Source organism: Oncorhynchus kisutch, linkage group LG24 (assembly GCF_002021735.2).
Source record: "Oncorhynchus kisutch isolate 150728-3 linkage group LG24, Okis_V2, whole genome shotgun sequence".
Lineage (NCBI taxonomy): Eukaryota > Metazoa > Chordata > Actinopteri > Salmoniformes > Salmonidae > Oncorhynchus > Oncorhynchus kisutch.
The window spans coordinates 14,035,780-14,059,650 of record NC_034197.2 but is presented as its reverse complement, the minus strand read 5'-3'; the positions used below and the strand labels follow the sequence as shown (position 1 = coordinate 14,059,650).

General features: G+C 42.0%; 2 protein-coding genes across 3 annotated transcripts; one reads left to right on the top strand and one right to left on the bottom strand.

Moving 5' to 3' along the window:
* The first annotated feature begins 634 nt into the window (after nt 1-634).
* Nucleotides 635-11,823, top strand: coq10a (coenzyme Q10A). Of its 2 annotated transcripts, none has more exons than XM_020458809.2 (5): nt 635-1,141; nt 2,392-2,544; nt 2,774-2,966; nt 3,191-3,292; nt 8,465-11,823. In XM_020458809.2, the coding sequence occupies exons 1-5, from the start codon at nt 1,005-1,007 to the stop codon at nt 8,630-8,632; spliced, it is 753 nt and encodes a 250-aa protein (XP_020314398.1). In that variant the 5' UTR covers nt 635-1,004; the 3' UTR covers nt 8,633-11,823. The 2 variants fall into 2 exon arrangements, with proteins under 2 accessions (XP_020314398.1, XP_020314400.1); XM_020458811.2 differs by lacking the exon at nt 635-1,141 and adding an exon at nt 1,253-1,396 and having other exon boundaries at nt 8,465-10,316.
* A 27-nt stretch (nt 11,824-11,850) lies between these two features.
* LOC109869003 (citrate synthase, mitochondrial) lies at nt 11,851-23,836 on the bottom strand. Its single transcript, XM_031803958.1, has 11 exons — nt 23,670-23,836; nt 21,251-21,298; nt 20,820-20,927; nt 20,271-20,336; nt 19,745-19,876; nt 19,062-19,250; nt 18,239-18,441; nt 16,256-16,385; nt 15,945-16,046; nt 15,486-15,695; nt 11,851-15,238 (listed from the first exon to the last, which is right to left on the bottom strand). Exons 1-11 carry the CDS (start codon nt 23,832-23,834, stop codon nt 15,065-15,067), a joined length of 1,527 nt encoding a protein of 508 aa, XP_031659818.1. The 5' UTR covers nt 23,835-23,836; the 3' UTR covers nt 11,851-15,064.
* Between the last annotated feature and the right edge of the window lie 35 nt (nt 23,837-23,871).

Below are 23,871 nucleotides of genomic sequence, written 5' to 3'. Positions count from 1 at the left end.
GGCTATCCGCAAATTAAAAAACAATTATTCCATCTGGTTTGCTTAATATAAGACATTTTTAATAATTTATACTTTTACTTTTGATACTTAAGTATATTTAAAACCAAATTATTTTATACTTTAACTCAAATAATATTATACTGGGTGACTCACTGTTACTTGAATCATTTCGTAACGAGTTCTTTACTTTCACTCAAGTATGACAATTGGGTACTTTTTCCACCACTGAAAAACATTGCGGTCAAATATCATCTATTGACAAGATAGTCGAGTGACCGCTCTTAATGGAAATAAATGTCATCAAAGATGGAAGGAGGCGAGATTAGTTTGGACCATTCTATCCAACGAAAAGGCAGATAAGCATGTGAACAAGCATATTTTTTTATTTTATTTAACTAGGCATGTCAGTTAAGAACAAATTCTAATTTACAACGACGGCCTTCCCGTCATATATCCAATATAAAGTATTTGGGGGGGCAAAATGCCACGTGTGTCCACATATCAGTGCATTCGTAACAATTTAACCATTACGAAACGTATATTCGATCAAATAAGTCTTGACTTCCCTACAAAAATTATTCACTTCGTGGCCTTATTTTCGTGGACAGATTTTGGGCAGAGTAAACCATCTCGTTTCGTCTCGTCCTCTCTGGTAAGGTTTGTCCCTGGCCTGACCGACACCGGTATTTGTTTACTTTACTGAGCACAGAGAAGGACGATATTTTAAGGGGCTGTCGTCGTATGGGAAAACCCGAAAGCGCAATTTATGCACCCTCAGCGACCCAGGACATCGAGCTTAGAATAAATAGATTACTTTATTAACGTTTTTATAATATAGACTAAACGCGGCCTTTTTTGTTGCGTCTAGGCCTATTTGGATAAGTGAATTGCTTCGAATAGCCAATCCGAAGTGGGCGAAGATCAGTGTTTTCAGCAGTAACCTACAGATTCAATGATCCGTTCTCCAACTTGAGGTTGTAGTAAAATAACCCACATAAAATATAATGGCAGCCTCAACAACTGCCCGGAGAATGCCGATGGGTGTGCGGACATTCAGTGAATTTCTGGAGATTGCTGTTGGCTCAGGTCGCTCACCTTGTCACACCGCGGGGTCAAGAGAACATATGAGACAAACCATCAGGTGAGATTAATAAATGTATAATTTCGAGTGATAGCGTCAACCAATCAGTGCTGTACGTGCGCATTTAGCATCTATTTCAATCCCCCATGGGGCAGGTTTTTGTTACAACCAAGCACTGGTTGATATAATGAAGGTCCACTCTGAAGAACATTACGTGCTTTCTGTATAATTAGCATTTAGGACTAAAACGTTCCCTTTTCAATCACATGTCATAGGCTATGCATATTGTGTTATACTTCATATTTGTTTCACTATGTAAGTAGTTGCCTTACTCCTTGTAATTCGTATATTTCTGACGAATTCTATTTCCATGACTGTCACAGTTATTTGTAGTGAGCACCTGGGGTGTATTCATTACTCCGATTCTGTTGAAAACGTTTCTTCTGTTGCAAAATGTTTTTAAACCGAAACTGTTTACTCCAAACAGAAGACGTTTTGCAACGAAAATTTGAGTTTCTATAGGACAAATTCAGGTAGGGCTCTCCCTGTTTAGTTCTGTTTGCTCTGTTTGCGTCCATTTGGTTCTTAAACAGTGAACTGTTTCCTTTACCATACTTAATGAATACACCCCAGGGATGTATGACCAGGACTCCCAGAGTGCTTTGCCAACAGCAGGATTGGGACATGATGACATCAGTTCCCTGCAGCAGAACTTTCATGGGGTTCACCCCTGGGGGGTGTTCATTAGCTGAGTTCCGTTGCAAAACATTTGGTCTGTTGCAAATTGTTTTGCAATGGAAACCGTTTACTCTGGGAACCGAACGGAAGCAAACGGGTTGGGACCTACCTTCAGGGTAGCAGGGTAGCCTAGTGGTTAGAGCGTTGGACTAGTAACCGAAAGGTTGCAAGTTCTAATCCCCGAGCTGACAAGGTACAAATCTGACGTTCTGCCCCTGAACAGGCAGTTAACCCACTGTTCCTAGGCCGTCATTGAAAATAAGAATTTGTTCTTTAACTGACTTGCCTAGTAAAATAAATACATTTGTCCAATATAAACTCAAACTTGGCTAATGAATAGGCTGAGTGGGTCGCATTACATATAGTTCCATTCATGTGTTTACTCAGAATATAGCCTGATAGCTTGTCCGAAAGATTGACGGATAGGATACGACTGAGAATTCTTCCCCCTTTTGGCAATATATTATTTCTGCCCTGACTCTAATGTCAGGAAGCCTGCCTGGAAAAGGGTGTTTGTTAGAGATGTTGTGGTATTTTGAACATTTCCTCTCTTCATCTCCCTTCCCCATCAGACACTTGTCATCATGTGGTATTGTAATGACCAGGACTCCCAGAGTGCTTTGCCACCAGCAGGACTGGGACATGATGACATCAGTTCCCCACAGCAGAACCTTCATGGGGTTCACCAATAAGAGAAAGGAGTACTCGGAGCGAAGGATACTGGGGTAAGATGGTACCACCCATGAAAGAAAATATATTGTAAGACTATATTTCCATATGTACATGGTAAACCAGAGCTTGAATGCATAAATAGAAAGAAGCCATGGCTAGATTTCATATTAAAGTTTTTAAAAATAGGGCCTTTTCTATTTGAAACACAACATGGAAGTGGAAGGTGTTTATTAAGTTATGTAATGTTGTTGTTTTCAAACTCTTCTTACTATGCTGCTTCAGGTACTCTATGCTGGAGATGTATGATGTGGTAGCCAACGTGGATGACTACAAACTCTTTGTTCCCTGGTGTAAGAAGTCCCAGACCATCATGAAGAGGGCAGGCCACTCCAAAGCTCAGCTGGAGGTGGGGTTCCCACCCATTGTAGAGCGATACACATCCATGATCAGTGTGGTGCGACCCCACATGGTCAAAGTAAGTTCATTCCGCTTAATTTGGGATTAAAAATTCCAGTAACTTTCCTAAAATTCCCAGGTTTTCCAGAGATCTTGGTTGGAGTATTGTAGAGTTCCTGCTTATTCCCTCCTGATTTCAGGAATCTTCCAACCAGGATTACTGGAACACAGTTTTGCAACCCTACTTATCCCTCTTAATTTTGGTTTCATGAATTATGATGATAATTGTTTGTTTTGTGATAGGCGGTGTGCACAGACGGAACACTTTTCAACCACCTGGAGACAATATGGCGCTTTAGTCCTGGCATCCCTGGTTATCCCCGCACCTGCACTGTGGACGTTTCGGTGAATATGACAGCCCCAGCTTGTGGCCCTTGTCTTTATCTTATGCTGCCCACCTCTCTTCTAATCTTGCTCTCTATTTGTGCATACACCCTTTGCATGTGAGCAGTCTGACAAAATTACACTACAGTGTGTTCAGGAAAGTATTCAGAACCCTTGACTTTTTTCACAATTTCTTACGTTACAGCCCTGTTCTTTTTCCTCATCAATCTACACAAAATACCCAATAATGACAAAGTTTTTTATTTTTTTTATTTTGCAAATGTATATATATATATATATATATATATATTTTTTTTTTAAAGATACCTCATTTACATAAGTATTCACACCCTTTGCTATGAGACTTGAAATTGAGCTCAGGTGCATCCTGTTTCAATTGATCATCCTTGAGATGTTTCTACAACTTGATTGGAGTCAACCTGTGGTAAATTAAATTGATTGGACATGATTTGGAAAGGCACACACCTGTCTACGGTATATAACGTTCCACAATTGACAGTGCATGTCAGAGCAAAAACCAAGTCATGAGTTCGACGGAATTGTCCGTAGAGCTCCGAGACAGGGTCGTGCTGAGGAAGCATTGAAGGTCCCCAAGAGCACAGTGGCCTCCATCAAATGGAAAATGTTTGGAACCACCAAGACTCTTCCTAGAGCCGGCCGGCCGGCCGAACTGAGCATTCGGGGGAGAAGGGCCTTGGTCAGGGAGCTAACCAAGAACCCGATGGTCACTCTGACAGAGCTCCAGAGTTCCTCTATGGAGATGGGAGAGCCTTCCAGAAGGACAACCAACTCTGCAGCACTCAGCCACACTCAGCCAATCAGGCCTTTATGGTAGAGTAGCCAGACTGAAGCCACTCCTCAGTAAAAGGCACATGACTGCCCACTTGGAGTTTACCAGATGGAACCTAAAGGACTCTCAGACCATGAGAAACAAGATTCTCTGGTCTGATGAAACAAAGATGAAACAATTTGGCCTGAATGCCATGCGTCACATCTCGAGGAAACCTGGCACCATCCCTACGGTGAAGCATAGTGGTGGCAGCATCATTCTGTGGGGATGTTTTTCAGCAGCAGGGACTGGGAGACCATTGAGGGAAATAAGAACGGAGCAAAGTACAGAGATCCTTGATGAAAACCTGCTCCAGAGCACTCAGGACCTCAGACTGGCAGGACAATGACCCTAAGCACACAGCCAAGACAACGCAGTAGTGGCTTTGGGACAAGTGTTTGAATGTCCTTGAGTGGCCCAGCCAGAGCCCGGACTTTAACTTGATCGAACATCTCTGGAGAGACTTGAAAATAACTGTGCAGCGACGCTCCGTATACAACCTGACAGAGCTTGAGAGGATCTGCAGAGAAGAATGGGAGAAACTCTCCAAACACAGGTGTGCCAAGCTTGTAGCGTCATACCCAAGAAGACTCGAGGCTGTAATCCCTGCCACCAAAGGTGCTTCAACAGAGTAAAGGGTCTGAATACTTAGCGTTGAAGTCGGACGTTTACATACACCTTAGCTAAATACATTTAAACCCAGTTTTTCACAATTCCTGACATTTAATCCCAGTAAATATTCCCTGTTTTAGGTCAGTAGGTTAGGTTAGGATCACCACTTTTATTTTAAGAATGTGAAATGTAAGAATAATAGTAGAGTGATTTATTTCAGCTTTTATTTCTTTTATCACATTCCCAGTGGGTCAGAAGTTAACATACACTCAATTAGTATTTAGTAGCATTGCCTTTACATTGTTTAACTTGGGTGAAATGTTTTGGGTAGCCTTCCACAAGCTTCCCACAATAAGTTGGGAGAATTTTGGCCCATTCCTTCTGACAGAGCTGGTGTAACTGAGTCAGGTTTGTAGGCCTCCTTGCTCGCACACACTTTTTCAGTTCTGCCCACAAATATTCTATAGGACTTTGTGATGGCCACTCCAACACCTTGACTTTGTTGTCTGTAAGCCCTTTTCCACAACTTTGGAAGTATGCTTGGGGTCTTTGTTCATTTGGAAGACCCATTTGCGACCATCTTGAGATGTTGCTTCAATATATCCACATAATTTTCCTCCCTCGTGATGCCATCTATTTTGTGAAGTGCACCAGTCCCTCCTGCAGCAAAGCACCCCCACAACATGATGCTGCCACCAACGTGCTTCACGGTAGGGATGGTGTTCTTCGGCTTGCAAGCCTCCCCCTTTTTCCTCCAAACATAACGATGATTATTATGGCCAAACAGTTATATTTTTGTTTCATCGGACCAGAGGACATTTCTCCAAAAAGTACAATCTTTGTCCCCATGTGCAGTTGCAAACCGTAGTCTGGCTTTTTTTATGGTGGTTTTGGAGCAGTGGTTTATTTCCTGCTGAGCAGCCTTTCAGGTTATGTCGATATAGGACTCGTTTTACTGTGGATATAGATACTTTTTGTACCTGTTTCCTCCAGCATCTTCACACGGTCCTTTGCTGTTGTTCTGGGATTGATTTGCACTTTTCGCACCAAAGTACGCTCATCTCTGAGACAGAATGCATCTCCTTCCTGAGCGGTATGACGGCTGCGTGGTCCCATGGTGTTTATACTTGTGTACTATTGTTTGTACAGATGAACGTGGTACCTTCAGGCATTTGGAAATTGCTCCCAAGAATGAACCAGACTTGTAGAGGTCTACAATTATTTTTCTGAGGTCTTGGCTGATTCCTTTTGATTTTCCCATGATGTCAAGCAAAGAGGCACTGAGTTTGAAGGTAGGCCTTGAAATACATCCACAGGTATACCTCCAATTTACTCAAATGTCAATTAGCCTATCAGAAGCTTCTAAAGCCATTACATTTTCTGGAATTTTCCAAGCTGTTTAAAGACATTCAACTCCGTGTATGTAAACTTCTGACCCACTAGAATTGTGAAATAATCTGTCTGTAAACAATTGCTGGAAAAATGACTTGTCATGCACAAAGTATATGTCCTAACCGACTTGCCAAAACTATATTTTGTTAACAAGAAAGTGGTTGAAAACGAGTTTTAATGACTCCAACCTAAGTGTGTCAACTTCTGACCTCAACCGTATGTAAATGTGGTACTTAAGTTTTTAATTTTGTATATATTTGCAACATTTTTGAAAAACCTGTTTTTACTTCGTCATTATGGGGTACTGTGTGTATATTGACGTGGAAAAACAAGGCTTTAACGTAACAAAATATGGAAAAGGTCAAGGCGTCTGAATTCTTTCCCGAATGCACTATATCTATATATATATGCACACAAAAGTATGTGGATTTGGCTATTTCATCTATACCTGTTGCTGACAGGTGTATAAAATCTAGCACACAGCCATGCAATCTCCATAGACAAACATTGGCAGTAGAATGGCCTTACTGAAGAGCTCAGTGACTTTTGAACTGGAAACCTCTAGGAGCAACCGGCTCAGCCGTAAAGTGGTAGGCCACACAAGCTCACAGAACGGGAACGCAGAGTGCTGAAGCGCGTAGCTCGTAAAAATTGCCTGTCTTTAGTTGCATCACTCACTACCAAGTTCTAAGCTTCATTTGGAAGTAACGTCAGCCCAATAAATATTCGTCGGAAGCTTCATGAAATGGGTTTTCATGAGCAGCTGCACATAAGCCTAAGATCACCATGCGCAATGCTTAGCATCGGCTGGAGTGGTTTAAAGATCGCTGCCATTTGACTTTGGAGCAGTGGAAACGCGTTCTCTGGAGTGATGAATCACGCTTTACCATCTGGCAGTCTGACGAATGAATCTGGGTTTGGCGGATGCCAGGAGAACGCTACCTGCCCCAATGCATAGTGCCAACTGTAAAGTTTGGTGGAGGAGGAATCATGTTCTGTGGCTGTTTTTCATGGTTTGGGCTAGTTCCTTAGTTCGAATTAAGGTAGATCTTAACAGTACAGCATACAATTACATTCTAGACTAATCTATTCTTCCAACTTTGTAGCAACAGTTTGGGGAAGGCCTTTTCCTGTTTCAGCATGACAATGCCCCCGTGCACAAACCGAGATCCATATGGTTTGTTGAGATTGGTGTGGAAGAACTTGACTGGCCTGCACAGATCCCTGACCTCAACTCAATTCTGACTACGAGTCAGGACTAATTGCCCAACATCAGTGCCCGACCTCACTAATGTTCTTGTGGCTGAATGGAAGCAAGTCCCCACAGCCATGTTCCAACATCTAGTGGAAAGCCTTCCCAGAAGAGTGGATAGTTATAAATCAAATGTATTTATATAGCCCTTCGTACATCAGCTGATATCTCAAAGTGCTGTACAGAAACCCAGCCTAAAACCCCAAACAGCAAGCAATGCAGGTGTAGAAGCACGGTGGCTAGGAAAAACTCCCTAGAAAGGCCGAAACCTAGAGAGGAACCAGGCTATGTGGGGTGGCCAGTCCTCTTCTGGCTGTGCCGGGTGGAGATTATAACAGAACATGGCCAAGATGTTCAAATGTTCATAAATGACCAGCATGGTCGAATAATAATAAGGCAGAACAGTTGAAACTGGAGCAGCAGCACGGCCAGGTGGACTGGGGACAGCAAGGAGTCATCATGTCAGGTAGTCCTGGGGCATGGTCCTAGGGCTCAGGTCCTCCGAGAGGGAGAAAGAAAGAGAGAAGGAGAGAATTAGAGAACGCACACTTAGATTCACACAGGACACCGAATAGGACAGGAGAAGTACTCCAGATATAACAAACTGACCCTAGCCCCTCCGACACAAACTACTGCAGCATAAATACTGGAGGCTGAGACAGGAGGGGTCAGGAGACACTGTGGCCCCATCCGAGGACACCCCCGGACAGGGCCAGACAGGAAGGATATAACCCCACCCACTTTGCCAAAGCACAGCCCCCACACCACTAGAGGGATATCTTCAACCACCAACTTACCATCCTGAGACAAGGCTGAGTATAGCCCACAAAGATCTCCGCCATGGCACAACCCAAGGGGGAGCGCCAACCCAGACAGGGTGACCACATCAGTGAATCAACCCAATCAGGTGACGCACAAAGGGTGGACCAACTCAATATTAATGCCCATGAGATGTTCCTATGATCAAGTGGCCACATACTTTTGGTTATGTAGTGTATTTTCTCTTTCTACTCTGTTTTTCCTTTTTCTCTTTTGTTTGTCTTCTCTGATTTGATATTCTACCCTCTCCCTCCTTCCTGCCACACAGATCTCGTTTGAGTTCCGTTCCTTGCTCCACTCCCAGTTAGCAACTGTGTTTTTTGACGAGGTGGTAAAAAAGAATGTGTCTGCCTTCGAGCGCCGGGCCGGCACGCTCTACGGCCCACAGACGTGCGTCCCACGGGAATTAATGTTCCATGAGGTACACCAAACGTGAGGTCCATCTGGCATTGTGTGCCCTTGCCCTAAACCAGCCTGCACCTTCACCCTGGCAGTCCCCTGTATCACCTAGCTGGAGCAGCAGGACACTACATGACAACCGCCTTCAGTCTCCATTACCACCAAGGCCCAGATACCAATAGCCTGGTCCCAGGTCTGTTTGTGCTGTCTTGCCAACTCCTATGGTCACATTGGCATGACAAACAGCTCTTCTGAGATCTTGGACCATCTGTGACAGCAGATCTATGACCAGGCTAAGCTGCCACTAGTGCATCCTCCTCACATTATAGAGTAAGGACCAAGCAATCAGTGTGGGCATCAGCCTGGCTTATCACCCTACACAACTATAGTTGACTTGAAAGTCCCATATCCTAGCCTGGATCATTTTCGTGTAAAAAGCTGCCATCTACCTCCTCACAAGGGTACACTCTTCAGCACAGACCCCTTGTTGCATTGACGTGTGTGGGCAATTTTAAAATAATAATCCTTCTAAGTCTAATTGTAAAACAAAAAAGCCACTACGCAAATCAGAATAGATTGCTGTGTAATCATGAGTGAGCAGGACACTATTGAGTGAACGAATGACATGGACCATTTTGAGTACGTCATAGTATATGACTGCTTTAGACACTGTAGATTGCTGAAGAGTGGGTGCAGGTGCACTCCACTGACCTGCTAGGTTCTAGTCATCCAATCCTGTAAAATGAATATATCTTAAAGGGGCAATCCATAGTTGAAACAATAACAATTTAAGCATGCTCCCCAACCACTGTTTCGGTAAAAAGCTGAGGGATTGGGTTGGATAAATGTAACTACTCTCAAATTCATAGACAGATCTATGGATACCTGGACTGACTACCCATGATATCAAAATTATAGTTGTAACCATGCCGATGTTAAAATATATGTTGAGGCTATACAGTTATTTGTATTTTTTACATTTGCTATGATTGCTTGTTTACAAACATTGGTAATAAAACAAGTTTATATTTTGGTTTCTCATGGGGTAAACTCGTGAGGCATTTGTTATTTGTCAAGAATCAAATGAATTCTATGTCCAAAAATGGATTCAGCAACTGCAGATTGCCCCTTTTTTTTAATATATATATATATTTTAAATGTATTGTTTATACCAAGAAGTGCTTTTTAGAAATGATTTATTCTATATATTTTTTTAAATAGCAAGCCAACTGCTTCCTTTGTGTGTAGAGAGAATGTTGTTGAAGTGCTTCATTTTTCATAGATTAAAACAATCATTGGTAATTTGCACCTTTACATCAAGCACATTCAATTGTCTTCAATGTTAAGCTTTATGTAAATATGGAGAACAGGAGCTGTGAAAATTCTATACAGTGTCAACACAAGCTGCCTAGCGAGTTCATAAATGAAACAAGACAAAGTATTGCAATTATTTATGCACGATATGGCTACTTGTGTAGGATATTTTCTTTGGAATTGCATTTGTTTGTTTTGCCTTTGTTTTAATGGGAATACATTTGAATTTCATTTAATAACAAAGGGCTCAGTCAAACCGATTTGTTTAATATACCGGTATGTATTTGCCCTCTGCTATGATGGTGGCATTTACTCTCAGGTGTCATGAAAGGTGAACATAGGAAGCAAGTGTACATCTTTTAAGATTTACGACTATTTGTTTGTTATTAAAGCAAGAATCCCAGACTCATAAGAAATGTCTCAATACTTCAAAGCAACTTCCTGTCTTTATCCAGTCTCCGGCATCAAACACAGGTAGTAGTACTGCTTTTGAATCTAATTGCACTTCACAAGTAGAAGCAATGTAGTACAAGCCACAAAGCTAGGTGTTGATGCCATATTGCATTCATTTACCCAGTCCCAGTGAGCTGTAAGAGACTGGATATGGAAAATGAAACTATTAAGTGTGTGTGAATGTAAGGCAATTGCATTTGTGTGCATGTTGTGTGTATTGTAAATGGAGGAGGTGGAATGAATCATCCTACTGTATTCATAATTAGGCCTACCTTTACTTATTATTTCAATGAGTTCTAAGTGAGCAATAATGCACAGATGGGTGTTGAGACCCATAGAGTGTATGAGCATAGTATGTTGTTTTGAGTTTTGCATGCTGATCAAAGTTGTTTTGCCTGTTAATCATACTTTAGTGTGTATGCATTTCCACCTGTAGCCATGGTATCAGTTGTACAGCAAACACTACAGTGTACTGTGCTCTCCTTTTCTTTTCCATTAGAAATTCTGGTTTTGACCATGAGCAACTGGACACTGCTCAATACAAAATTAGTTATCAATGGAATATGTGTGCATGCAATGTAGTTATAGAGCCAAAGATATTTCCACCACTCGTAAATGAGATGTTTAGAAAAATAAAATGCGATTGTTCCCGACGATATACTTTTTGAGAATCATGGGAGTGTAATGTAATCTAGCCATAAATCACTGCTTTCAGAAGTTGTGGCATGTAGCAAGCTGTTCAGGTCACCTTAGGGATTTGCTCAAGTTAAAAACTTGGGCAGGTGGTGTAGAGCTGTGGGGACTCTTGTTAAGAATGCCTTGGTTTGTTGCTATGTAGCAAGGGACGTGCAGGGGTGGGTGTGATGCGGCCTTTTCAAAAGGAAACCAAAGCGCAAGCAACGAGAGCAGGGTGTTGGTATCTGGGCCAGTTATTAATAACGACAGAGAGGAGATAGTTAAAATACCTATTTTCCTATTATTACTAGGATTACAAATCTCCCGTAAACCACCATATCCATGACACTCAAATCACAAAATATGAAAAACAATTACTTGCATATTGCATGATACTTCACCAAACCAGAACAACAACCAGAACAACTGAAAGCCCCACTTCCTTGTTAATAATTCAGCTATCTAGCCTTGTAAACAGAGCCTCATGACTACAGTTGGGCCTTATGCAACAGCGGTTGCCACTAATTGGTTGTTTCAGTGTGTGTAACATTATCCTCTGGCTGGTCTCATGACTGCAGTTCTTCACAGAGGCAGAGCTGAGACTTGCTGGGCAGATTTGACACTGCCCTTATGGTAAACCGGCTAGTTGTGTGTGCTTTTACATGCACAGTATATTCCTTCATTTCAACACCTAGAAATCCCATCATGTACAGTCATCCAGGAATGGATTACCAGTGAATTTTCCATCTGTTATTGAATAAAGCTAGTCAGTTTCCAACCTCTTTACACACAAGTAAAAACAAACACATGGCACCAAGTGTTAAACTCATTTATTGGTTTTCCATTTTTGTTGTCCTCGGCTCCTTTCTCCCATTTGACCTATCCAGCCCCATCCCGCTATAGTTTCCCAAATGCATCCAACTTCAATGGCTCTTCCCTGGTTTCAGTCTCCTACAGCTGCTTTGATCAGAAACAACCAGATGTTCCACAAGACAAACTAAGAAAATAAACAAACTGAAAAATGTGAAACCCAAGAGACAAAAGCAAGGCATATAAAATTGAAGTAAAAGTCAAACATGGATTATTTTGTTTTTCAAGTGAGCGGGGTCCCACTGATGCGACACAAGATGGAGTGTTGATAATCCTATATTGAAGCAGGCAAGGAAAGCTGCTATGGACCAACTGCTGCTATGGGCCTGAGAGCCAGCTTGAATCAGTCAAAGCAAACATCCACTTAGCAGCAGCAGAAGCCCATACAAATGGGCAATAGATTTATTTACAAGACAGCCAGAGTACGTACATCTACTTCATTGTAAGAGTAACTTTCAAAACATGTAAAACTGAAATATGGTGATGAGTGAGGTTGGAAGTCACACAGCTGTATGACTGAGCAATATGGTTGCGTAGGAGCTCATACATTCAAGCTATACATATTTATAACTATATACAAAGTATAAATAAAACTACAAATGATGTACCCACTATAGGATTATCCTCTTTATACATTACATGGTTATTCAGTCAACACCCAAAACCTCTAATAAAAAAGGACTAAATCAAAATAGGGGTTTTCCTATTTCTATTTTCCTATTTTGGAGTAGCAGCTCAAATCACTGAAGCACTCTTCTGGTGCATAATTAACAACATACATTATACTCCAAAATTAGACAGGACCACAACAGATAAAAAGCTCTTCTTGGCTGCATACTTATGTTCAAGCACATACTAAAAAGCAGAATACCATGTCCTTCTCTCAATCCTTCAAATATATAAGTCTATGCCATTACTATCAGGCCTTTGGGTACTCCAGGTTACAACCAAAGGTCTTCGATCATATGCTCCTACCTACACATATCAATCCTACATTTCAAAAGATGCCCAGACAGAAAATGAAAGGAAAGAATGTAAAACAAGTTGAATGACAACAAAAAAAAAGGTTATTTTGATCAGAGGTGTGTTCAAGGTTAAATCCATTGAAGTCAGGGAATCTGGTGAGACAAAAAGATTTAAAGGGGCAGTACTTTTTTTAATATATATATATTTTTTTACTGATTTGCATTCTTCCTTGGATATATTGAACATCTTCAATAGAAGTTAGATACTTTTACAAGGTTGAAACGTTTTCCTTTACTGGAGTGTAGCTACTGCTAGAGTATAGTCAGGGAGAAATTGCATAGAGAAACGTGGTGAGGGTTTCAGGCAACAACAAAAAATATATTTCCCTGTTGGTTCAGATTAGGCAAGACATTCCAGACAATATTGACGCTTCAGCAAACATCAGCAGAAAAATGTGACTCAAATTAAAAGTTACTTGCATCCTTACTAAGTTAGCAAAAATGTTTGATGTCAAACTACCACTCAAGTTAAATATAGATGTAAGACATACTCAAGTGAAATCTCAATTGATGACTTTGTGATTTCTCTAATTCCCCACATAAAATTACATTTTTTATGTAGCCTGGAAATCAAACTGCTCAGAGTGAAACAATGGTAAAACAGAGCCATCAGGTTGGATTGCATACGACTTAAGCCCCTTGACATCTTCAATCAGTTGGTGCAGCCCAGTCCTCACAGGCACATGGGGATGAGATGCCAGCAGACTGCATTGGCCTACTGTACTGTAAGTGGCTTGAGTCTGAGGAACAGAGGTAGGTGGAAACTAATACCGAGGTGGGGCAGTCCAGGCCACATTACCAGAGGCATGGGGTTAGAGAACACTGGAAATAAATTATAGTTGTAATTTCTAGGCAGGTGAAGTGTATACATGATTACCTACCTAACACAGTCTCACACTAAATCAGGGCCATGCACAGACCTTTCAGGGGGCAAGTGCCCCCCCACCAAAAAAACAACTCATAATTCACATTTTAAAATTCTGAACATGCCAACTGCCTCTGTAGTGAACATTTTACCAAATCTGAGCATAGACATTAATTTCTGCAAAACACTCACTCATCACATATTGTAAGGAAGCTAGTTACAGTGCCTCCTGATTGACATGGGGAAAAGAGGGTGAGCGGTCAGCAGATCATTGATTGACCTGCTGGTTAGCTAGCTCCATTGTTTTTTAATGATTGTGATTTATCTTCAATGCTCTTAAATAATAACGTAATATAATATGAATTATCTTTTAACTCAAGATATATGGCTGGCTAGTGGCTTTTGTGGATATTTTTGTATATGGTGATTAGCTAGCATCTAGACTGCCTGTGTTGCTGCCGACTGAGGAAGGGATGGAGTTGGGTTGGAGCGAGGGTCGTTGATGCAACCGTTCCTCTCCGTCTTTTTGCCTCTATATGCTGCACGTATCAACCAACCAGACCGGATATTGATGATGTTAATCAAAATGTTATGCTGCTGCGGTAGTACTGTTGACATTTACACACACTGGACCGGTGGCCACATCTCAAGCCATGCATGTTTGGAGACCAGCATACACAATCTCAGTACAGGGCAGTCTGGGATAAAGGTGCAACCTGGCATGCGCAAGCTCTGTACAGGGCAGACCATCAGGGGCAACCAACGGCCGGGGTGGGTGAACTTGACAACGTCACACCGACTTGCGGGCAATGGGTTCAGAACAAAACTTTATACAAAAAAATAAAATGATACCACAACCCAAAAGGGCACTTGGCGAGTGGGAGGGCCAAGGGACAGGAGCTGGGCATAGGTTGACTTCTATCTGTGCACATGCCTGCGCTAAATCATGTAAATATTAAAAAGCCCTTTTTGGATAAAAAAAAAAAAAGTGTACTGTCTCTTTGAATCTCTTCCATGGGGATGGGGGCATGGTCAGCTTTAATTTGAAATACGCCATGCAAGTGACGCGACAATTAGCCTTGTAGTTAAAAAAAAACTTTTCTAGGCTTTTTGAATGGTCTTCAAATGAGCAAAAATGTAGCGCAATGGTCGTTTTAATGAATTTGATATAATCTTGAAGCCCATTCAAAAGACCAGGTACATGAACACGGAAGTATGATGTAGGAACGCGTCACTTGCACACGGTATTTCCTCCCCCTCATCTTCTTCAGCCGGACTTATTGGCCCCCACCAGGGTCATGAGTCCGTCTGTGCTCATGGACTTGGGGCGCTCCAGAGGGAAGCCCAGGGCTCGGCTCCAGATAAGTTGGGCCAACACACCCAGAGCTCGGGACACACCAAACAGCACAGTGTAGTAGTTCATCTCTGTCATCCCATAGTACTGTAGCGGAGGAGAGAGATCAGGGAGAGGTCAAATGTTTGTTGCAGAGGTCAGTGATGATTGAAAGGCTGAACTCACAGGTGCTAATATGTGCTGTGATGCTTTTGATTAAAACACATCTGACTAACACTGACCAGTCAAACAGCCCACTTAGAAATTGCAGGTGGTCCAAAAAAACCAGATCTGTATTACATGACAATATATGCAGTACAATAGGACATTGTTAAGGAGAACACATCTCTCTCACCTGCAGCAGAACTCCACTGTGGGCGTCGACATTGGGCCAGGGGTTCTTGGCCTTGCCCTGCTCCAGCAGTACTGGGGGCACAATCTTGTAGAGCTGGTGCACCAGTTTGAACATGGGGTCGTTGGGCAGGTGCTTGAAGGCAAACTCCTGCTGGCATTGGTACCTGGGGTCAGTCTTCCTCAGGACAGCATGCCCATAGCCTGGCACCACCTATGGGGGTGAGAGAGGGTGTGAAGGGTGATTAGCAAGGTTTACCCTTCTCTCCGGGTTAACTGGTTCTTAACGCAAGGGATGTTTGAAACCGAGAAGCACAACATGGGATAACTTCTTGCAAATACTTTATGGAACTGAAAACCACACTAGTGATGCCATATGGCCTCATAAGGCTGTTATGGTCACTGGTGGGTAAGGCAATATGTGTCATAGTAGTGAAGCCAAATGTTTTGAGCCATCTCTTACCCTGCCAGACTTGAGTGTGTTCCAGATGTAATCCCTCATCTTCTCATCAGACACCTCCCCTCCCATCTCCTTCTGCAGGGCCGTCAGCCACACCAGCACCTCCTACAGGGCACACAGAGAAACACATGAGAAACACTAATAACCTCAGCAAGGCTAAAACAGAAATACTATTATAATGCCACTCAATGACTGCTTATGATGTTTATAAGAATCATGTCTATCCATCTATCCACTCATGACTCCAAGAGAGAACAGGTCAGTGAGTCAAGAGTATGTAAATTCTAGTGGAGCAGAGGACAGGATTGACAGACCTGGTTGGCCAGCCCATGCAGAGGTCCAGCCAGCCCGTTCAGAGCAGCACTGAAGGAGAGGTAAGGGTCAGAGAGAGCACTGCCCACCAGGTGACTGGTGTGGGCACTGACGTTACCTCCCTCATGGTCACTAAAACAGGAAACCCAGAGACAGTTGGTTACTATGTTATTCATCACAAAATTGGAATTGACAGTAAATTATTACTAACGTTTTTACAGACCTATATTCAAATAGATTTATCCAAGACAATTTTTAATTGTGTCTAACAAAGAATTGTTGTCCTGTCAAGTGCATTATATGAACACTAGAGGGCAGAGAACATACATTTGAGGGTTTCGCAATTCTCTATCCTTCAATGTCAGAATTTAATAGACAAAATGGCTGCCCCCCCCAAAAGTCAAATAAATCAATGACATAATGGTTAATTCTAATATGAATACATGGGTTTTGTATTTCAATGACCAGGGCCTGAAACTAACTTTTTGGTTCACCAACCACTGTGGCAGTTTTTTGTCGCGAAAAATGAGCATGCTTAGTAATGTTTCTAAAACAATCAAATGTATTACTAGTAAGAAGTGACCAGAGCCTTTTAACCAAAATATATAAATACATGTAAAAATTAAAAGCTCTGACTTCTCCCCCCCTACTAGCACTGACCTTGCTGAAAGATACTTTATTGTGGAACATTTTACTTACTATGACTCAGATATGTGGTTGTCCCACCTAGCTTTCTTAAGATGATTGCACTAACTGTACGTCACTCTGGATAAGAATGTCTGCTAAAATGACTAAAATATACATTTAATAAGACAAAAATGTTCCGCTGCCCCTTTAAGGGCGGGGGTTACCGTGGCATTTGGAGCCACTTGAAGCTCCATCATAGTCCCAACACATGTATGCCTACGCACAGCAATGTTCTCGAATATTGGACCGTTGGCATTCATACCTTTCAAAATTCTCAGCACAGCTCAAGTCATCTCTCCAACCGTCACCACATTCAAATTCATTTTTTCTTGTTATTCTGTTTGTTTTTTAATCCTCTTGTTTGTTGTGTAGTAAATATATCCGTTTTGATTTTCATTCTTTTAATATTTTTTTTCTTCCTGTGAAGCACATTGTCTAGCATTCCTTGTCTGAAATGTGCTGTATGAATAAAGCTTGATTTGATTTGAATTGAATAGAGGACGCGTACCGGAGACGCGCTGGTTGGGAATTGTGGGGAGGTAAGCATTCGGGGCTGTGTCCCCCCACTGATGGTGGTCTCAGAGCCACGTATCTACAGCACGTCACAATGGGGTGCTGGATTATCGCATCCTAGTGTCTGTGGAGTAAGATTTAAACTCGAGTCGTCAGTCACAGCGTGCCTGTGAGATCATCGGACTAGTAGCCGATGAGTCTTCGCTAGCAGTTGAAGCAAACTCAAACATTGAAAAACAACCTCGCTATTGAACAAAACAATGTAAATAGCCGAGAAACACTCCCTTTAGTAGACTTTAGTAAATTAGACCAACTTTCATGAGAAGCTCTTCTAAAAATTAATCTTCAGTGCGCACAGCTTCCCAACCAGGCAGTGTTGCTGCGTGAACTGGGATATACATTATAGGATCCGTAGTTCTTTGTGTGATTAGCTGCCAGCCATGAAACAAAAGGACAAACGCTTTGAAAACAGCTAAATGAGCTCATACTTAACTTCTAACTCTATTTTACGTGAAACGCTTCACTGTGGAACCCTGAGCACACCACCCTCCAACATGGCTGGTGAAATAGACATCTTACCCGCCAATGCCAAAATCTACCCGCATTTGGCGTGCGTTAGTTTTTGGCTCCGTCAATGGCCCAAATACACCTAGATGGTAATAATGGTTGAAATGTACGTCCTTAAGACTGGTTTCCCAGACAATTTCAACCTAGTCCTGAAAAAAATAACCTACTTAAAATGGAAATTCTTCGGCTTAATCTGAAACTGGCCCATAGTACCATACCTGTGGATGGTAAGGTAGAGCCTCATTAGTTCAGTGAACTCAGCAGAGTCGCTGTAGCCCAGCATGTTGGCGAAGTTAGCGGACCAGTCCAGGTTGGAGTCGATGGCGCCAATGGTGCTGCCCTCACGGTACAGGTTACGGTAGATCTTAGCAGCAACACACGGCAACTTGGCAATCAAGTCCATGGAGTCCTCATAGATGAACTGGAATAGAGTAGGGTAGGTAGTTTAATCAACAGTCAGTAGACTATCTCCCACAGGATCTAACTGAACGACATGATAAATCACACAATTACTTCTGCAAGTGTAGTTATTTTCTGTTGACGTTTCAGTCTGTGAGCTTTTTCTAGACTGCCTGTCGAATTCTGGGGATGTAATTCCTTGCACCCCGCAAGAAACGGTGTTGATTTATTTTAGCCTCTTATTCTAACCAGGAAGTTGAGGAAAATATACGCTCTTTTTCAAGGGAGACCTGGTGTGCATGTTAACATTTTCCATTAAAGAATGGACACTTGAAAAGCACTTTAGTGAGGATTACTCATCCATCCAGCATCACCCTATGCTTTAATGTATTCACCCACACCTGACTGTACTGCATTGTAGTGTAATGTAATGAATGCAAACCTGGGTTTTAAAATGGTATTTTACATTTTTCAAGTACTTTGATCGTCAGCTTTAGCCCGCCTAGAGGGCCAGATGTGCAAAGTTTACACCTTCGGGACTATTGTTATTCATTTTGCCAGGCAAGCTCAATCAAGACACAGCCAAAGTATTTGAAAGATTTCAAATACTAGGTCTGTGAAGATTCTGTGTGTGTGACTCACCTCCCAGTACTTGGCCTTGTTGACGCCCTCAGAGTAGGCCCGGGCAAAGCTGCTCTCGCTGTTCAGAGCTGTGATGGCAGCACTGAACTGGGACATGGGGTGCAGGTTGGTGGGGAAGTTATCTAGCATGGTGACCACGTGGGAGGGGAGTGCTGCCCGCTTAGCCCATTCTTTGGACAACCAGCTCACCTGAAAAGATGGGATGCAAATAGGATTGGCGGGTTCAAATAGGGACAATAAAATTGCCACAAGTCAGAACGGAAATGTTCTTTAATCCCAAACACTATAAATCCCCGCCACATGGCTACGGTTGTAGAACTTCAATGTGAGTCATCAGGAACAAAAAGTAAAACTCGATTGTTGCTATGCCTTCCTCCTAAACCATAAAATAACTTGCTTGTAGTTTGTAATAACATAGGAAATTCCTCTAGCTGAGACATATGAGGGTCAAATTAGACCTCTTAAGGTGGCTTCAAGACAGTGCTGCAGCAAACACTACTTCTGGTAGTTTTTCTAGAATACAGTTCTCTGTTTCACTACAAGGAAGCAAATTTTAAAAAGTTGATTGGTCATCTTTGTATATATATATATATATATATATATATATATTTTTTTTTTTTTAAATTTGAGTAGACAATCGTCCCATTGTAACCCTAGCCCATCCAGTGTTAGCCCCTTCACACCTGTTCCTCTGTGGGGACCTGTCCTGTGACCAGCAGCCAAAAGAGGCCCTCAGGCAGTGGCTCCTGACCTCCTGGAGCCTTGGGCAACAGCTGCTGACACTCCGGAATGCTGTAGCCCCGGAAACGGATTCCCTAATGAAAGGAACATTGGATCATACAAGGAGTCGTGCTTAATATAGTCATCATATATGGCAAATGAGCGTAGTCTAAAATGATGGCACAACAAACCACAACAAAGGGGCAGTAGTTACTGCAAATGCAGCTTTATCAACAGAATTATTTGGAATATCTTAACATTCTAGGACTCTTAACTGCCACCAGCTGAGGTTACTGGAGGACCAGTGAGATAACACTTCCATTGACACCAATTTATTTTACAATTCAATGCATGTAATCAGAAGCAATTTAGATAAGTGCCTATATGGCTTACACACAAAGGTTAATGGTGCTCAGCGTCAACACTTCAATTATTCTGTGGGTGTTACTGTTTAATGGATTGTGTGTGTTGTGAGGACAGGAAACACACCTCATCAGGATCCAGCACTGAGGTCTCGTACACCAGACCCTTCATGCCCCTCATCCCACCATAGACCTGTAAAACAACACACAAACACAAATTACATTCGGTACAGAAAGCTCAATTAAGGCTAGACTGATTTGCTCTTTGACCAGTCCAGAAATAGCATGCGTCTCTAAAATCAAATGCGTAAGGAATCAGATGAACCATGACCCTAATCATTTTGCATTCTTCAAAGGCATAATAAGGGTGAAGAGGTCATGTGAATGATAAACATGCGTGGATGACACAGGCAAAGCGGAGGTGTGTGTGACCCTGCAGTGATAAATGGTGTGTGAGGCAAGAGCTGTGACTCAGCTATGACTGTGCTCAGCTGGCAGGGAACTGGCTTAGACATGTGACATCACATGACCTCTAGTATGCTAAAAGGGAGATGGCTGAGGGGCAACATCAACATCATGTATGTGGTTTATTTCTACATCAAAAGCCTTTCTGATTCTCTTGTATGGTTTTACCAACATCAGGTTCTGAGTTACTGAATATGGGTCAGTTACTTACCATATCAACAGTGATCGATCCAATGTTGGTTTTTCCATACTGCTGTTTGAAGCTCTTGATCCTACTTTGTTCTTTTGGAATAAGGTCTGTTAGAACATCCTTTAGATTCTGCAAAAACACAGACATGTCTCACTAAAGGCTCAGTCAAAAATTACATCAATTCAAAAACAGCCTATATAAAAAGACAACTACAGAGAGCCTAGTGAACTTTTGTGTTAGTCAAACAAACATTAGATCCAAAACATTCACTTGTAAGACACTGGCTAATAAAGTTCTCCGCATGGTACATAATGACAGAGAGAACAGAGAGGGAAACCATCTCTTTTTGTCAACCCCTATTAAAACAGATTAACATCATGCTTTACTAACAATGATGATAATAAAGGGCAAATTGATGAGTTCTCTTGAAGAGGTAGTCTGATAGTGCTTACTGTTGAGGAGCTGGCATGTCTGGACGCCACAAGGATGCAGGTGACATTCTGCAGAGGAAAATGCAAGTATCAGAAAACATCAGCCTGAGTATATATGGTCAAAAACCAGAGTTGTCTGCTTTCCAATTTCCAAACTGTAATACCTGCATCTACTAAAACGAGGCCTAATTGAATCATTGTGCTGACAGTATCATGAAATCCTGATTGCTTGCTGCTCCTCAGTTAGCCTATATCCCGAGTGGCGCAGCGGTCTAAGGCACTACAAACAACCTGGTTCGAATCCAGGCTGTATCACAACCGGCCGTGATTGGGAGTCCCATAGTGTGGCGCACAATTTGCCCAGTGTCGTCCGGATTTGGCCAGGGTGGGCCGTCATTGTATAAGAATTTGTTCTTAACGGACTTGCCTCGTTAAATCCAAAATAAGGGTTCTCCAACTGTTGTCCCACGGGCAGAATTTGGGCCACAAGTTATTTTATTTTCCCCCCAAGTTCATATTTTTATTGTTGGACATTAAAAGGACTGTAAAAACACCTGCAGAACATCCCCAAGCAATTTTAATTAGGGAAATCTGTTACAAAGTATTCCCACGCATAATAGAGAGATATGTAATTATGTTCCAGCCCCTGACCATCCACTCGAGAACAAAAATAATAAATTGGCCCGCCACTGAATGTAGTTGATGAGCCCTGGCCTAGATATCTAATTCCAGAGCAGTGCCATTCCTGGATTATAGATAGGGCAATCAACATCCTTACTGATTTAACATCAACTGTGGCTTTACGCAAAAGCTTCAGCTACAATCCAACATCAACCATAGAAAAATCTAAAAAAGAGGCCTGTGTGGAGTATCTGAGAAGGACTGCTCTGTATGCAAGCCATCTGACCCACTGTCTGTGCTGAAGGAAACAAGCAGGACCTGCCTTTTTAAATAGTAGCACAATCATGGATGACAGTCAGGAGGACAAGGAATCCTTGGCAGAGAACGCACAAAAAGAGATTGGAGAAGGGATAAGAGGACCATCTGGCAGAACTGAAATAGACAAGGTATTGAATAGGCTAGCCAACAAACCTTTACAAGACAACGCTGACAAAGGAACTAGGAAGAAATGCAACCAAGTTTCTGAATGGGCAAGCACCGTCTTAAATCACTATGCATATGTCTAATTACAACATGTAACATTTGAATGGATAATATATTCCCTTGGATAGGCCTACTGGGAGTCATACTGAAATATCCTACAAATTCCCTCAAATGACAGTCCCTGAACATCAAATTCTAGCTGATATAATGACATAGGAATCTTTGAATTGTCTTTGATTTACCAGAACCTAACTGCAATGCTTAGATAATTGACAAGGAATTTCCACTCTGTACAAAGTTCAGAGAAACAAAATCCTGAGGCATCATCTCTGTCTGAGGAGTTGAAGGTGCACAGTCCAAAGAAGGTGGCACAAAGAAGGGGATTATTGTGATGTGTCAGCTGTCTTGGCAATAGAAATATCTGGGCAGGAGGCTAATTGATTAAGCAGTACTGTAGGTTACAATCTGACGCCTAACCAGGAAGGTAGCAGTGGCACCCAGGAATCAATACGGACCTCTATGAAACAAACACAAGACAGAATTCTAATCAATGTGTGTTCTTAAGCATGACACAGGCATAGACTTATTAGATATTAGATAGCTAAATTAAAGGGACACTTCGGGATTTTGGCCATGAGGCCCTTTATCTACTTCCCCAGAGTCGGATGAACTCGTGGAAACCATTTTTACCATTCTTGCTACATTGCTAGCAAGATGGAGAGACGTAGTAATAATACAACACCTGGAAATGAACAAACATAGAAAGTTGCTGTTGTGTTGGCTAATAGCTATGAATGGACATGTTAGGGCTGAAGGTCAAATGAAGGGAATAAGAAGATGTGGATGAGCATGTTGACTAGCCAGCCAATTAACTTGCCACTGTTGGCAGTAATAGTAGCTAGCTATAAGAAATAGTAAAGATGTTGGATTATTCAAGCGTGCAGTTAAACTTAATTCCATGTGAGAGGATAGACACATAACTGTCAAACATGACCCTCCTCAGGCTATCTAATCGTAGCTAACTAGCATGTGCCATCTCCTGTGTCAACTGACTAGCTCGCAGATAACCTTAACAAACTGACGAAGCGCGCCAGTGCCAACACAAAAATCGTTTACAAGAAATAGGACCATCGTTGCCAAGCACCAAAACTGTGTGGCAATGTGTAGCCACTACTAGCGTACATGAATGTGCTTGAAAATAACAACCAACATATTTCCTGGCGAAAATATAACTGTTAGCTAGCTAACGTTAGTTGAAATGCAAGCAAACTACTATAGTTACAGCTAACACTGACGCGTCCACCCTACTTGGGATATGTTATTTGCCTCGACTTACCTTTGAATTAAGGAGTCTTGGCGCTAACCTGCTGATACCTGTAGTCAGAAAGGACATGGTGTCTGTGGAGAAAATATAATTTATTGTATTTCCGAAAGTCAATGGTTGAAGGTGCCCCGACAGAAAAAGCACTACTGAAGGTTGAAGATGGATTGGGGCCCGCATGTAGGCGTATCGTTGATTGGATGGTGGTTGTAACGAA